Source organism: Numida meleagris, chromosome 1, assembly GCF_002078875.1.
Source record: "Numida meleagris isolate 19003 breed g44 Domestic line chromosome 1, NumMel1.0, whole genome shotgun sequence".
Lineage (NCBI taxonomy): Eukaryota > Metazoa > Chordata > Aves > Galliformes > Numididae > Numida > Numida meleagris.
This window is the reverse complement of record NC_034409.1, coordinates 80,282,747-80,299,128: the sequence shown is the minus strand read 5'-3', so window position 1 is coordinate 80,299,128 and position 16,382 is coordinate 80,282,747. Positions and strand designations below refer to the sequence as shown.

The window sequence follows — 16,382 nt, the reverse complement described above, 5'->3', positions numbered from 1 at the left end:
TAACACAGCAATCTGTAGCCTGGCAAATTTGCTGTTTTTCCTTGCAAGACCTCCAAAAGGCTGCAGCTCTGGTTCCTATCTCTTTCTAGGGCAGTATCTTGTTATACTGGGTTATAACATTTCTTTGCCTTCTTTCTCCAGTATTCGGTGAGAGTTAGAGCTAGTCCAGTGGTAGAGAATGAAAATCCTGCTAATTCTCTTAAATTAGAGTTGGCTGCAAAAATGGCCTTGGGGCACATATTGTAAATTGAGTTGAAACCATGCAGTTGGAGGGGGAAAAAATTGTCTTTCTTTAGGGAGAGAAGACATTACATATTCACACTTCAAGCATGTGTATCATTGCCAACTAATCCTTCTTATTCCACAATGCTAATTTCAAAATAGCATTTATATGGCATGGTTTGCTCGGGAGGGCATGGATGAATCAGTTAGTTGCCCTTTATAATAAGCCCTACACAACTGCTCCCTATGTTGTTCTTTTCTACAGCCTTGCCTTCTAGTCATCTCTGTGCCACATGCTTCTTATTCAAAGGGCAACTGTTGAATAACCATGCAGCAAAGTTACAGAGTAGGGGCAATAAATAAGGGGAAGCACAGATGCACAGTACAGTCCAAACTACTACTTTTCTGTGGTCTTACTACAAGGACATGCAGATTCTGCTGAATGTCAGTGCTGATGCTTGATGAGGAATGATAAGCCTGTAATTTACTTGCATGGATGTGCAACTTCTTCCTGCTGAGTGGGAAAGCCTAGAAAAACATTGTTAGCCCTAATATTGCTGCAGCTCAATGTGGTCCTTTGCACCACAGGCATCACAGATGCCACTGGCTAAATGAACCATACAACACAGCATTTGCTTAAATATTGCTGCCCAGTAACAGTTGAGAAGTCCAGAAATTGCAGAAGAAATATGTTTGCAGCCAGCTGATGCAGAAGTACCTTCTGATGGGTCTGAAATGCTGTACTGATTTGGAAACCTACCGATAGAGCAAATCATATCAAAATTGCACTACATTAGCAAATAAACATACCCAATGTACTGGAGCTATACATGGTCAGAATCTCAGGAGGTGGTGTTGCTTTACCTGGAGCTTTACTTAAGTTTGTTAGATCATTACCTTTCAAAGAAATGAAACATTGGTGAAAGAACAAAAAATGGAAGAAATGCAAAGAGCAGTTGAGCACTGGGGTCAGAATAAAGCAACAGATTGTGTTGGTCCCAGACTGGGTGATGTAGAACAGAAAGATGTGTTCTCAAAGCCAAGGATGAGATAGGTAGGTTGCGTTCCATGAGATGCTGCAAATAATTCTTTTTTTTTTAATGAGAGCAAGTGATTCTGCATCCAAATTTGAAATAGGCTGGCCAACTAATGTTTATCAAAGCATTTTCGTCAGTCTGCAGAATCCTATCTTTGATCCTTCTATGGATTTAATCCCTTGGAAGAAGGAATAAGGACTTGAGAAAGAATTCACAGCAGATCCAATAACGGCAAATAAAAAAAAAATTAAAAGACTTGAGATTATGACTAGAATACTTTCATAGATTTTACAAAAACACAAGATTGCATTGGATATAAATAAAGCATTTAAAATCCTCAATAAAGTTATTACGATAGGGCGATTTTGCATTTTGTGGTTCAAAAAGTGGTGACTACAGAGTAGAATCTGTTCCACTTAATAACATTGCAGGAGAGGGCAGAAAGGTTTACCATTTCTTATGGTTTTTAATAATACATTTGCAAAAACTGCTGTGAAACTCTCAGGATTAGGTGAAATGACATGTCCTGCACAAATTTCTTTGATATGTAGATGACCTTACTGTTCTGAGACAGACAGGAAGTCTCGTACAGTCTATTGCACGAGTTGAAGGAAGTGATGGGAAAGATAGGATTTGAAATCAGTTCTAAGATTGATGAAGATAAAACAAATGCTTTCTAAACTTTTTATGTGCAGAGGAATAGAGTTGTAGTTCAGTGCTGAGCCTGTCTTACATTTTCAAAGTAGAAAGTAGAAAATCATCCTCTAATTTTCCTGGGATGTGAGACCAGTGTGCGTACACAGAAAGGTGAAGATTTCCCTTAGATTTCCTGGGAAATAGCAAGACAAATTTTGGGTCAGTGAGGTTGAACAGTGTGTGAAGAAGATCTAATAAGAGATTGCAGGAGTTTGTCGAGATGGTAAAAAGGTAGATTCAGCAAAGTCCTAATATTTTAGTAGTCAAAGTATGATCAAGATTAAATGAGACAGTAGCTAAACAACCCTTGGGAGACCATTTGATTTCTTGGATGAGTAAATATAGAAGGTGGCACTACTTGCCAAAGGTCTAAGAATTAATAACCTTTGCTGGCTTTCAGGCAACAGTGCTAAATGAGCAATGTGTTTCAGCAACTTCCCTTTCTCTATTGGGTTCAGCCTTGGCTTATTAATTCCCTGTGGTTGCAGGAAGGCTGAAGACCTAGAGGGCATCACAGTGCCTCAAGCCGTGTCTTGGTAACTGTTGGAGCTTAATGCAAGAATGAAAATGACCAGGCTGCACTCTGTTCAATGTTAGTGCCTAACAGTTAAACTGGAGTGTGTTTTGTAATGGAGATTACCTGACACTGTCGCATCTTGTCCTCTTTTTGCTTGGTGTTGCCTGAGGTGTTTTGTTTTCTCCGATCATTTTTTCTTTTTTAGCTTTTATCCTCAATAAGGGATTAGTAACATTTAAAGTTTTAGACTGAACTCAGGATTGTTCTTGAACAGAAGGCCATGCAAGTCTTATCTTTGTGCTGTGACTAACTTTGAGAAAGCAGGACATACAAAGTTTGCTTTTCTAATGTTACGAAGACTTATTTCCAGTTTAGAAAGTACCCAAGGAAATAGCATGCAAAAAGCTATGCTGAGAAAACACGGATTCCTGACTTGTAGAGAACTCTAAAATTGAGGAAGCTCAGAATTACAGTTCCTGTAGCAGCTGAAATTGTATTCCCTTGTATCTATCCTTAACAATAGAACCTTTCAATATGATCATATGATACAGATAAGATTTTCAAACTCTCTGTCATTTACTATGGAACATTGTTCATACCTGAGCTTAGCTTTCATAACAAACAGAGAATGAACTTTTTCCTCCTCTCTGCTGAATAAATGAGGGTAGAATTACCTTTCATACTTTACAGCACACAGTAATAACATAAATTTTAACTTTTCCCCGCTGAGATGAACACACATGAGATCGTCAAGATCAGCATACTTATCTTCTCTGATGTAGGTGGTGGATGAATGCTTTTTTCCTCCTTTCTCCCTCAAGCTGAAGGAGACCTTTCCACCTCCAATGAGTACTGCATTTCCTGTGCTATTTTGTTCCATAGAAATCCCTGTTCACTTGGATGCAAGTCCTTGTCACCTCACTTGCTCCTTCTCACTGTCTTTTTCAGGCTAGCATTTCCCCCTCTCTGGCCTCAGCTCGTGTCTCGTTGTGCCTCACCTACTGGATAGAGAGGACTGGCAGCTGTGGATGGCAACTACTCCAGGAGGATGGGAAAATCTGTGTTAACTGTGATTGCAGGCTGTAGGGCAAAGAATGGAATGAAGCAGGAGTGAAGCAGGACTAAGCAAGTCCTCTAGTGCATTGCAGTGCTAGGCACGTGTTATGCCACTGATGCTATATAACACAGTTCTGTCAAGTTTTGAGGGGAACTGTATGGCAGCCTGGGAGATTAAGCTGCCTCACCCCAGAAAGCTTCTCTTTCTCCTTGCCACCAGAATCACTTGTGGAAGGAACTAATCCCCCAGATTTACACAGTAAGAAAATTCACTGCTATGCTTGGAGCTGCTTCTAAATCTCCATAAGACAGGCTCCAGAAACATAGCTCTGTGTCCCGCAGAGCTGAGCTAAAACAGGGCCTTTCCCTGCAACGCAGTTTCCATCCACAGGGCAGCAGGTTTGGATTCTTGCCTGCACAGTCCTGGACTCTTAATAAAATTCCATCTGTGTTTCCTGCCCTCCGGGGTGAATTCTTTTGGCTAACAGTGGGGTCCTGGAAAGCAAACAATAATCGCTATATCAGGGCACTACTGTGAGGGCTGTGCATGGTGTACCTCTGTCAGTGTAAGATAAATCATTTTTAATACACACTCATGCCAAGGCAGAGCTTTGATGCCATTGGAGTGAGGTGATGAGGAAGCTGAGCTGTGGAATTCTTAACTGTGCATTTCTGTTCTCCAATACTGATGATTGTATAGACCGAACTGAGCACTTTTATCCTGTAAGAGTGTCACAATCCCTACATGTAATTCATATAGGTCTGATGTTGGATTTAATAAAAATTACTGGTGGTCCATCTCTGACTTCAAGCAGGACTCTACTTTTTGGGAACTCTCACAAAATCAGGCTATGGTGAGGCCTAACTACACACCAGTTGTCTGACCACGCCCTGTGCTCAGCATTTTGGATAAGGGACTCTTCTAATTCAATTGGATGCAGTGAGGTTTGTGCTGTGGAGCTCACGGCAAGGGAACAAACCCTCTGCATGTGCTACGCCTGCTGGACAAACTGAGGAACATGGACTTTCTTCTTTCTGTATCTTGTGTCCAACCTGAATGAAGTCAAGATGAGGAGAGCTGCTTTTTTAAGCCTTAGGGTGGGTGTTAAAAATGCTTCAGCCTTTGTTTCCAAAAGAGCTGCAGTGACTCTACTCATGTGGATGTTTACAGTCTTCCTGGCCATTTAACTCCTGGTAGGTTTTTGCTGTTCTACTTCCTCCTTGTACAGCTCTGGGTAAGTGGAAATGTCCCATCAGTTCAATCCAGCACCTCACACTTGTACAATAGAAACATTCTTTTAAAAACCCTCTCTGTGGTTTCTGGAGCCTGCTTCTGTGAACCCAGTCAATACATGGCTTTGTCATCACATGCCTGTGACTGAAGCATGGCCACAGTCAGAAATTCTTAATGCTGTTTCCTGAAGGTCTAAAGGTTAGGTAGGATCTGATCTGTTGGATGCAGCTCCCACACGCAGCACTGCGGTGTTAGGGGAATGGCAGTGTATCATTGAAGAAGTCAAGAAGGGAGTGAAACAGAACTGGGATGGAATCCCCTACACTACTCATGCTATGAAGTTAGAGCAGGACTCACATCTCAGTGCACGCCTCTGTCCCAGCCCCATCACACCCAAAAGCAGGGAGCAGCGTGGACATCCTTTGCGTGGCACTATAAGGTGACCAGCCTGCATGCTGGTAGCAACTTAGCCACGGCAATGGCAGGACTTGGCTACAACAGATATGGAGAAGGCTGAAGTATGGAGAAGGCTGAGGTACTCAATGAGTTCTTTGCCTTGGTCTTCACTGGCAGCCAGGATTCTCACATCCCTGAACCTCACAGGCCTGAACCTGACTGAACCTCTAGGTGGGGAGCAAACTCTCTCACACTGTAAAGGTGCAGCAAGTCTGAGACTGACTTGTGAGACTGAATGTGTACAAATCCATGGGGCTGGATGACACGCATCCCAGGGTCCTAGGGGAGCTGGCTGATGTGTGTGCTGAGCCACTCTCCATCATATTTGAAAAGCCATGGCTGTCAGGTGAAGTCCCCAATGACTGGAAAAAGGGAAGTATAATTCCCATTAAAAAGTAAGGGAGTAAGGAAGACCCAAGGAACTACAGGCTGGTGAGCCTCACCTCTCTACCTGGGAAGATCATGGAACAGATCCTCCTGGAAGACATGTTAAGGCACATGAGGGATGAGCAGGAGATCCGAGACAGCCAGCATGGCTTCACCAAGGGAAGGTCATGCCTGACCAATCTGGTGGCCTTCTATGGTGGACTGACAGCATCACTGGACAAAGGGAAGGCAACTGATGTCCTCTACCAGGATTTCTGCAAGGCCTTTGACATGGTCCCCCACCACATCCTTTTATCTAAATTGGAGAGATATGGAGCTGAAGGATGGACAATTTGGTGGGTAAGGAATTGGTTGGAAGGTTGCAGCCAGAGGTTGGTTGTCAATGCTCTATGTCCAGGTGGAGACTGGCAACAAGCAGTGTCCCCCAGGGATCCATCTTGGGGCTGGTACTCTGTAACAGTGCATTCTCAGCAAGTTTGCTGATGACACCAAGCTGAGCAGTGCAGTTGATACAGCAGAAGGAAGGGATGCCCTCCAAAGGGACCTTGATAAACTCAAAAGGTAGGCCCTTGTGAACCTAATGAGGTTCAACAAAGCAAAGTGCAAGGTTTTGTATGTGGATCAAGGTAATCCCAGATAGGTATACAAACTGGGAGATGAACTCCTTGAGAGGAGCCCTGCTGAGAAGGACTTAGCTGTCCTGGTGGGTGAAAAACTTCATATGAGCCAGCAGTGTGATCTTGCAGCCCAGAAGGCCAATGGTATCCTGGGTTCCATCAGAAGAGAGGTGGCCAGCAGGGCAAGGGAGGTGATTGTCCTCCTCTACTCTGCCCTCGTGAGGCCCCAGGTGGAGTATTGCGTCCAGGTCTGGGGCTCCCAACACAAGAAAGATGTGGAGCTTTTGGAGAGGGTTGGGAGGAGGGCTGCAAAGATGATCCAAGGGCTGGAGCACTTCTCTTATGAAGACAGGGTGAAGGAACTGGGCTCGTTCAGCCTGGAAAAGAGAAGGCTGCAGGGAGATCTCATTGCGACCTGCCAGTATTTCAAGAGAGTTTATAAACATGAGGGAAATCAAATTTTTACAAGGGTAGATAGTGATAGGACAAGGGGGAATGGTTTTAAACTAAAGGAGGTAAGATTTAGATTAGATGTCAGGGGGAAGTTTACTGAGAGAGTGGTGAGGTGCTGGAACAGGTTGCCCAGAGAGGTTGTGGCTGCCCTGTACCTGGAGGTGGTTGAGGCCCGGTTGGATGGGGCCCTGGGCAATCTGATCTAGTACTTGGTCTAGTGGCTTGCAACCCTGCCTGTGGCAAGCCATTCTATGATTCTATGACTTGGAGTAAATGATGAGGCCAGCTTGAGAAAAAGGTAGGTGGTCCATCTGGGTTACAGCTGGTTCTTGTTCAAAGCTTGCTCTGCTGAGTCTGTGCTACAGCAGAAGGGACTGCTGTGTGGACCCAACAGCACAGATTGAAAGGTCCCTGGAGAAGAAAGAAGGGGCTTCCTGTGTCATCCTGCCACATATTTGGTTTGGCTTGTAAAGTATCACATTCCCCAATGGCAGACTGTAACTACACTGAGAATAAGAGAGGATAGGCTGACTGCTCTCCATGATGACATTTTTCTTGTTGACAGATAAACAGATGAGATTTCATTTTACTGAAGAGTTATGATATTCAGCATTAAGCTGTTCTGGCATTTAACTATTGTGTTTGCATTTTTTATGATTCTGGAGCTCAACAATAATTAATAATGACCTGGGAGTTGTTAGGATCATTCTTTGTGCATGTTAAAATCTTTCTACTCTTGGTTCCACCCAGCTATTCGAGTTTGAATATGCTACACAAGTTACAGAAAACACATTTTTTTCTAATAATATTAAAAAATATGGAAATTATTGAAGCCATTTCTTATTATGTTTCCAATTGTTAAGCCACATGTTTTCAGTGTTGTGACCCAGATGTGCAGGTATGGGAAGAAAAGTGGAATTCACTGGGAATAAATGCAGAGCACCTGTGCGTTGGCAACAGTTACTAACGTTATGTGTATTCACTGTTGCAGAGGATGAGCAACCAAGCAGTTGTTAAAGGCACAGAATGAAATAGAGCATTCCTGGACTGGCATTTTTGGAAGCCTTCCACATAAGGTATCAGAATTTAAAAGATTCAATACTACACTGTCATTGTGACTTCTGAAAATCAGGATTGAAAGCCATTTATTTCAACCTGATGAACATGGACAGTCTTGTCAAAGTAAACTAGGCTCTCCTTTTTTAACTTTTAAACTCAGGATTAACTGAAATCTAAGGTAGCATAAGTAATTCTTATACTGAAAACCACACTCCCCCAAGAAGATTCCTGAATGTATCTAAATCAGGCTGAAAAAGGAGTTTGGTCATACAACATAGTGTTGCACTACACTATTTTTTGTCAATAGTCTATAGATGACTGGAAGTGAAGCCAAATGAGACCAGAGTTGGACAGCTAAGGAGGACACTAAAAATGCAAATGGGCCAACAGTGGGATTTTCAGGAATGCCTATTCAAATGAGGATCCTAAAAAATCTTTGTAAAATTGGCTTTTTTCCCTTCAGTATGAAATTTGGCTAACAAAAGGCAAGGCTACCACTATATGTGGAACATATGAATAAAGAGAAAATCCAGTCTATCTTGCAATGAAAGCAAGTCGCTCACTTCAGTTCTGTTTATACTGAAGCTTTAAATATCCTTAGTAACAGGACTTTCACAGTGCTTCTCTTGAAAAGATGCCTCTTCAGCTTAGCTTGCTTACCACTAGGATGGCTCCTGTAGGCAAATTGTCTTCCTTTAACTTGCTTTTATTTAACTTTGTCTGGCCAGGGGATCAGCCTGATGACAGTGACAGAAACAGGTTCAAACTAGGTGATTCTTCAAAACTGAACGTGAGCTATTACTACAGCACCTAGATTTGCAGCTGAACTGATGGTTTGTCTTTGAACCAGTAAGGACCATGAGCTACTGGGGTAACTTCAGGCACTGAGAAACCATGCAGAAGTTAACAGGGAAACAACACTGGTTTGTATTTCTCAGTCCAGCCACCCTATGTTGCAACAACCACTGATATGTGGCATTACTTTGAAATGATGTGGAGTCTTTTAAACTGAAAACATGGTTTTGAATTAAAAAAGTTATCTTAATAATTATTTTACATTAACCAAACCCTCCTTAACAGAAGAGGAACGTGCAGCATACATGAAACAGTAGGCTATATGTCACTCCAAATAATTCCTTTCCCTTCTTGAGGCTTACAGCTTTTGAAAATACCACATTTCTCCACCTCCTCAGGTGTCATTTAGTCAAGTCTCACAGATGAAGCTTTTAAAATCTATCCTCATTGTTCACCCCCTCCTGCCAGCCCTCTTCCCCAGCTCCCCGTTCATGTTGTTCTCTGGAAGTGCTCTTCTTTTTATTTGTGTAGATTCAAAAGCCAAGGTCAAAGGAGCCTTCTAGGGCACGTCTGCACTGCACAGTGCAGTGTTATCCAGAAGCTCTGAAGGAGTATGGTGAATGAGCCAGCGTTGGCAGCACAGTGGAGAGACAAAAGTGTCATTTGGATGAAAGCATCCTATCTTGACTTAGTGACATGGAGAAATGGGGATTCACCTCTACTTCTTTCCTTGAGTTTTGCTTCTGATATTCAGTAGCACCTTGGCTGAAGTGTGTGCCTTTAATTTCACATTCAAATTCCTCATTCTCTTCAACTTCTCTTTAATTGCTGTGGACTCATCCTTTTTTTCCTTCTACGTGGTAATCAGATAATTTACCTTACAGGTTGAAGTGATGACATAGCCAAAATGGCAGGACAACAGATGCTGGGATATCATAAACTCATAGAATATCCTGAGCTGGAAGAGTCCCACAAGGTTCACTGAGTCCAACTCCTGGCTCCACACAGCACCACCCAAAATTCAAAGCCTGTGTCTGAGAGCGGTGTCCAAATGCTCCTTGAACTCCAGCACTTGGGGCTGTGCCCGCTGCCCTGGGGAACCTGTTCCATGCCCACCGCCCTCTGGTGCAGAACCTGTCCCTAACCCCCAGCTGCCCCTCCCCTGACACAGCTCCATGCCTTTCCCTCGGGCCCTGTCGCTGTCACAGAGAGCAGAGCTCAGCGCTGCCCCTCCTCTCCCTGTGAGGAGCTGCAGCCACCATGAGGCCTCCCCTCAGCCTCCTCACATATAATTATTAAACACATAATCATCAAACATATCACTATCAAAACCATGCAATTGGGTGAAGAATGTAAAATACCACTTTTAAAAGTACTTAAAGGGTCCTGATTTTTAAAGAAGGAGATGTCAGGAACTAAAATACCTGGAAACTCGGGTCTCAGTATATGGCTCTTCTACAAGAGAAGATTAATTCAGAGGGAACTCAGGTGTGACTCTACAGTGGCCTGGCTGACCACCAGTCTCTCCACATGCACAGCAAACTCACTAAGGACTTTTGTCTTTGTGGCAGAAATGGTTTGCAGTGAGCAAGAGTGTTGAGTGCCCATGGGGCTGGATGTGAAGCAAGGTGGCTCTGACTCCAGGAGGTGAGCAGCAGCCCCAGCTGCGTGCAGAATGGTGGATTCACCTTCACTGGCTGTACTCATGCAGTCATTCAGCTGCCAGCCTGCTCTTTGTCTGGGTGGGTGTCTGGGAAAAGTGGGGGCCAGGCAGGCTTTCCTTGCCAGGGCTCCCTGCAGCAGGAAGGTTCCCTAAAAAGGCCTTTTCAGTGGGAAGAACATGAGCTTCTAAAACACTTCTGAAGTGTGATTCATCTGACCTAGTTTAGGCTCCTGCTATAGGACGATCTGAATCACATCCTAGAAGTTCCCATTCCTCTTCATTCTCTCCAAAGTGAGTCCAGGGTTATATTCTCAGACAGAGACATGCACGCTTGAGAGGATGAGTCCTATATCCCAAGGGCACATGTTGTGTGGGGTAGCAAGCAGACCTGAGCTCACGACACACTAATTTTGTTGCGAAGATGAGGCCCAGCAACACCTGAAGCTAGGGCAGAGGCTCCTAATTCCCATAGGCATATTCCAATAATGCCATTGCCCTTCTTCTCATTGCCTTGACATGGGGTTGCCAGCAATGGTTTATGCCACCGACATCCCTTTCTCCGATCTGATGCCGACTGTTTTCTGCAGATCCACTTTTTACTTGTCTTCTTTTACGATTGCATGGTTTGCCTTCTTTCCCTCCGCACGCATCTTCTGAAGATGAATCTAATTTTTGTTACTTAATCCTTTGGTTTACTTCGCTGTCAGCTGGTGCTCGCAACTCTTCCCAGTTTAGTATCTTCTCTGAATCTCATTACTGTGCCATTGTTTCCCTTTTCTAGACTGTAAATCCAGAAGTAATATTTATATCTGCTTAACTCTAAAAGGCACTTCCCTTAAACTACACACAGATGCAGCTAGATAGATAGATTCTCTTTGAAATGCTGTTTACTTTCCTTAAAAAAAAAAAAAAAGGGGGTGCTGGGAATTTCAATGATGTCATAGCAACTGAATATGATTATGCTGGAGTCTGCACTGAGGGGTATTCCAGAAACTGTATCTATATCTGTATTTATTTGTATAAGCATGTGTGTGAGTATTTGTATTCATAATGTATTTAGATATATTTACACTTACTAATAACCTAAGACTTTTTTTTCTCTTTTGTGAGCAGTTTTACATGACAATAAATTAGGAGTAACTCCATGGTGCAGCTGAGAAGTTGATGTAGTGACATTAGTACTATGAAAGAGAACAGCATCTGACTGTGCCTCCTAGACACAGTAAATAAAATAAGCTAAATTTGAATTTTGGTAGATGAAATCCTGAAAATCCAGCAGCCTTTCTATATTTTTCACATGCTCAAGATTCTCATGCTTTGCTTTAAACGTTGTCTGGAATATTTTTTTCACAATGACAGATATAGCTACTCCGCTCATATATATTGCGAGAAAACACCGTGCTAAAACTTTCAAGACATGTGCTTGGAGGTGTGTGTATGCATTAATGTTCACTCCGACTCACTCATTGCCATGATCTCCCATGCATGCGGACCCATACATTTTTGCTCCAACGTGTGCGTAAGGATGGCTGTGTGTGAATGTGCACATCTCCCTTATAATAGTTCTACAGAAATATGCTGGCTGAGATCAATAAATGTAGAAATTACTTCGGCAGGGAAATTAATATAGAACTACACAGAAGGGAGACGGATGATTTCTGTAGCGCTATTTAAATAAAAATAATAAATCTGTTGCAGGGGTATCATTTTCTGTGCCTACACAAGGTCTATAGGATGGACTCAGGGGACAAGAAAGAAAGTTGTCCCGTCGTGTGCTGCAGGACATCTCCACGGGGGTTTGTGCCTGCACATATGGAGATGGCAGCGTGTGCATATATGTTTGCGGGTGTACAGGGGAGGGGGAGGGGGGCTTCTAACAGCCATTTTAACATATTTTCCAACTCCCGTTTAGCTGACAGCTCCCACCTACGGTACGTCACCTGTGCATGAAGCACACGGCATGCGGCAGCAAGAACCCCGCTCCCTCGTCTCCCCTCCGTGCCCACCCCGTGCTCCTCCACGTATAAATCCCACTCCCAACCGTGGCCGGGGGCTCGGGTGGGAGTGGGGCTGGGGGCTCCTGCCGCGTCCCCTCTCCCCAGTAGCCTCTGTGCAGTGGGAAAGGCGTTGGGTAATTGGGTCCAGATTGGAGATGTTAATTATTCATGAGGCTGGCCAAGGGACCTGGGGGGGCTGCGGGGCTGGGCGTGGGGTGGGCTGGGGAGGGGACGAGTCGGGGAGCGCTGGGGAACAATTCTGGGCAGGGTATAGGGAGAGGCGGCGGGTGCATGTGCGACGAGCAGTGGCTGTGGACCTTCCAGTCACTGCTCGCTGCCCTGGTGTGTGTGCGTGTGTGCGTGTGTGCGTGTGCGAGAGAGGAGAGAGAGGGAGGGAGGGAGGGAGGGAGCGGAGAGGGTGGGGGGGAGAGATAAGAGAGAGAAGAGGAAAAGGAGAGAGGAGAAGGAAGGAAGAAGAAGGAAGGAAGGGGACAATACGATCATGCTGTGCTGTATGAGAAGAACAAAACAGGTAGAACTGCAGATTTTTTGTATTTCTTTCTGCTAAGAAATCTCCCAGGCTCTTGGTTGCCCGTGGGGTGTGTGTCTGCCTGCATGTGTGAGGGGCTTGGGTAGGGGCTGGGGCAAGGGGGAGGACATTTCAGCTGCTTTCAGCAGATGTCTCTTTTGCAATTCTTTAGCATCTTGCGACTGAAGGCTCTTTTCACACCCTTCAGCGTGACTGCTTTGCTTTTCCGGGGCTGCTGATGTGGGGAGGGGGGTGGCCTCTGTCCACATTTGGGGATCTACCAGCATCTCCCCTCTACTATTAGTATTATTTTTGCTTTAATTGTGATCAGATGCATTGCCCGGGATTTTCTCTCAGTGGTTCTGAGGGTGTGGATGTGGGGGGCTGGGGGGGTGGGGGGGAGGCTGGCAGGAAGCGTGATGAGATCTGGCTCTACCTTGGAGATAAAGGAAGCGATTCTTCATCATATGCCAAGAAAAGAAAGGATGCCCGGTGAGCCTTGATCCCCGGTCAGAGTGCTTTCTATTGCTCCTGGCTCTGATGAATGGGAGATGCTTTGCGGGCATGTGCTGTGAGGTGGCTCGGAGGACAGGTGCATTCCTTTTTTTTTTTGTCTTACAACAATCTGAGCAGGGATTAACTTGAAGCTTTTTTTTTCTTCGTCTTCCAACCTACGGTATAATAAAAAGTGTAATTAATTAATAACAAAAGCATTGGCCAGGAGAGGGGAGAGGCACCCTCTATTGCAGTACCCTTCATAGTACAACCAGTTAGACAACTGTGCACCAGCTGGTGAGGAGACAGAGGACCACGCCTCTGCCAGCTCCCAACTCGGGTGGGATAAGAGCGGCTTACGGTGTGAACCTGTTGGAAACCAGTTCATTCTCTTCACTGATTCCACCTGGCTTTGCCTGTCAGGAAATCGGGTTGATGATAAAGAAATTCGGGTGGCGGCTGATTGTCAGCGATGAAATTTTGGTATTTAAAATGATATATTTGAAAGGAAAAAAAAAAAAAGATATGTAATTCATTCCCCCCCTTCTCCTTTTTATTTTGTATGAAAACCCAAACCTGCTCCTTGTTAAAAGAGCCTGTTTTGATGGAGCTCCTTGGACTTTCTTGGGAGGATCTTGGATTTATTCAGGTAAAACTTGGAGGCAGGAGCTGCCCCCAGAAATCTTTATGAGGCATTCAGGGAACTTCCCCTAATTATAGGTTCATAGGTAATGACAAAGAGCTTGGATCCTTGTTCTGAGAGCAAAGCTCAACTCAGTCTCGGGTGTGGAACCACAGTGGTTACTTTATATGTGCATATATTGATATATCCCTTGTAATATAGCACTGCAGCACTCCGGAGCAATAGCTCGGCACATTGATGCAAGAATCTCCAGTTACTATAGAACAGCGCAGTGTTTAAAAAAAATCCAGGCAAAGGTGTGTTTCTGAATGGAGATACGTGTGTTATCAGATGAAGGAGCGATTTTGTAGAATAATGGGGAGGGGCAGGCGAGCAGGGTGGAAAGGGACCCTGCGTCATCTTGTGTTTTTCCCCATGCAGGTTTCAAATGCTCTGCAATTAATGATACGTTCGCTAAAATCTGGGGGGAGGTGGTGATGGCTGGGGGGGAACTACACTGCAGCCAGCCAGCAGAGCACGTTCAGCTGGCAGATACGGGATGAAAAGAGCAGGGGAGGAAAAGGCAGGCAGACAGAGAGGCAGAGTGAGGAGGTGCATGGCAAATTTTAAGATAAAGTAAGTAGCACTAGGGTCCTCCCGAGCCAGAAAAAAGCCATTGGGAATAATTTTGCCTACACCTTCACAGGTCAAGCATTTACGCTCCTGATTCAAATTGCAGCGTGCCTGTTCTTTACATCTGTGTGCATCCTCTCCTATCACTTTGTATTCTAACACATTAAGAAACGCATGGCATGCAGGTATCTGGATCACATACGGTCCTCTCTCCCTGCTCTGTACATTAATCCACCGCATGGTACACACCCCTTTGCGCGTGCATGTGCAGCACACATCCGCACTTGCTTGCAACCGTACTACACATATATGCACGAGCACACATGCACTCGTTTGCACATGCTTTCTCATCGCTATGCGGCCATATATCCTGAATGTGCCTGCCTGTGCATATTCCATGGATGTTTCTGGGCTTGGAGCCCAGCTCCTGCTCCTGTACCTGAATACACACTGAAATTGCCAAACTGGCAATATAGCAATGCGGTCAGCGATGCTGGTGATACATTAGAGGAATATTTAATTTGGAGAAGAAAAAGATAGCAGTTTTCAGCTCGTGCTCTTCCTCTGTCCCCACCCAGATCTTTCACGGAAGGACAAAAAAGGAATGAGTTGATCAGGACAGACCGGAGCTTCCATCCCAAAATAAGGACAGCTCACCTCGAATTATTTTTTGGGGGAAGCCCCTGGTGTCCCGCCTTTCTGGCAGCAAAAGAGCAAACCGTTGCAATTACAGGCTTGGGCGTGGAAGGAATCTCTTCACATTTGTGTCTAGGTGTGCCTGTATGCGTCTGTTCTCCTGCTCGTCAAAAACAAATGTGTTCACACACTTGCAGTTTGCAGATGATTCTTTCTTGTGGGTGCAATGCCAGTGTGAGGAGTGAGGTATCTGACTGCACGCCCATCAGAGATCTAGATAGCTCAGTGTTGTCATCTCTGCCCACCACCAATTGCACCTCTGAATCGGTGCCCACAAAAATGTTCAGCTAAAAAGAAGCATAACGTAAGGGCTGTGTCAGGCAATTTCTGAAAATTGAATGCAACCTTTCCTTCTGGCAAGAGACGCGGTCAGTAATTTGCAGGGCTGGATAGTTAGATAGGTGTCTAGAAATGCAAGTGTTGTATGCACCGCATACTGGAACAGATGGGCGTGATGGGGGTATGTGCTCAGTATTGGATTGCATGAGTGATTAAACAATAACCCGCAAGCAGGTTTCCCACTTGTGGGTGAGATGAGTCTCATTCATCACCAGCCATATCCGACGGCTTCCCTCCCGCTCCGTCCTCCGTTCCGCGCCCGGTGCTGGCGAGCCGCGGCTGCAAAGGTTTAAACCTGCCACACCCATCGAATCAAAGGAGGGAGGGGGAGAGCCAGTCTGCATTTCTTTCCCCTTCCACACGAGCAGCATGAATAAACAGGGCTGTATCTCTAAAGAAGCCGCTTAATGCAATCGGAGAAAGCATTAGGGAGTGTTTTAGCAATTACAGCCAGCCGGCGAGGTGTCTTGTCATTCCAGGAACTGCAGAGGTGTGCGGGAAAGAGGAAATGGAGAAAAAGGGAGAGAGGAAGACACACACGGAGTTAAGGTTTTGTGGCCTCAGGATATTAAAATGTCTCAGACCTCATTTAGAATAACTTGATTATGCCATGTGATGCGGATGCTTCTAAACTTGTGAGGCATGGTCTTGCCTTTAAACACTGAGATGGAGGGAGGAAAGGGAAAGGAAAAGGGAAAGGAAAAGGGAAATGAAAAGGGAAAGGGAAAGGGAAAGGAAAAGGAAAAGGAAAAGGAAAAGGAAAAGGAAAAGGAAAAGGAAAAGGAAAAGGAAAAGGAAAAGGAAAAAGGAAAAAGGGAAAAGGGAAAAGGGAAAGAGAAAGGAAAAGGAAAAGGAAAAGGAAAAGGAAAAGGAAAAGGA

General features: G+C 44.8%; 1 protein-coding gene across 1 annotated transcript in view; it reads left to right on the top strand.

Annotated features, from left to right (window-relative positions):
• GAP43 (growth associated protein 43) overlaps positions 12,620 to 16,382 on the top strand; it is a 54,247-nt gene continuing 50,484 nt past the window's right edge. Inside the window, exon 1 of the mRNA XM_021398369.1 lies at positions 12,620 to 12,721. Coding sequence (XP_021254044.1) covers positions 12,692 to 12,721 — 30 coding nt within the window. The 5' untranslated portion in view covers positions 12,620 to 12,691. The remainder of the gene's footprint in view (positions 12,722 to 16,382) is intronic.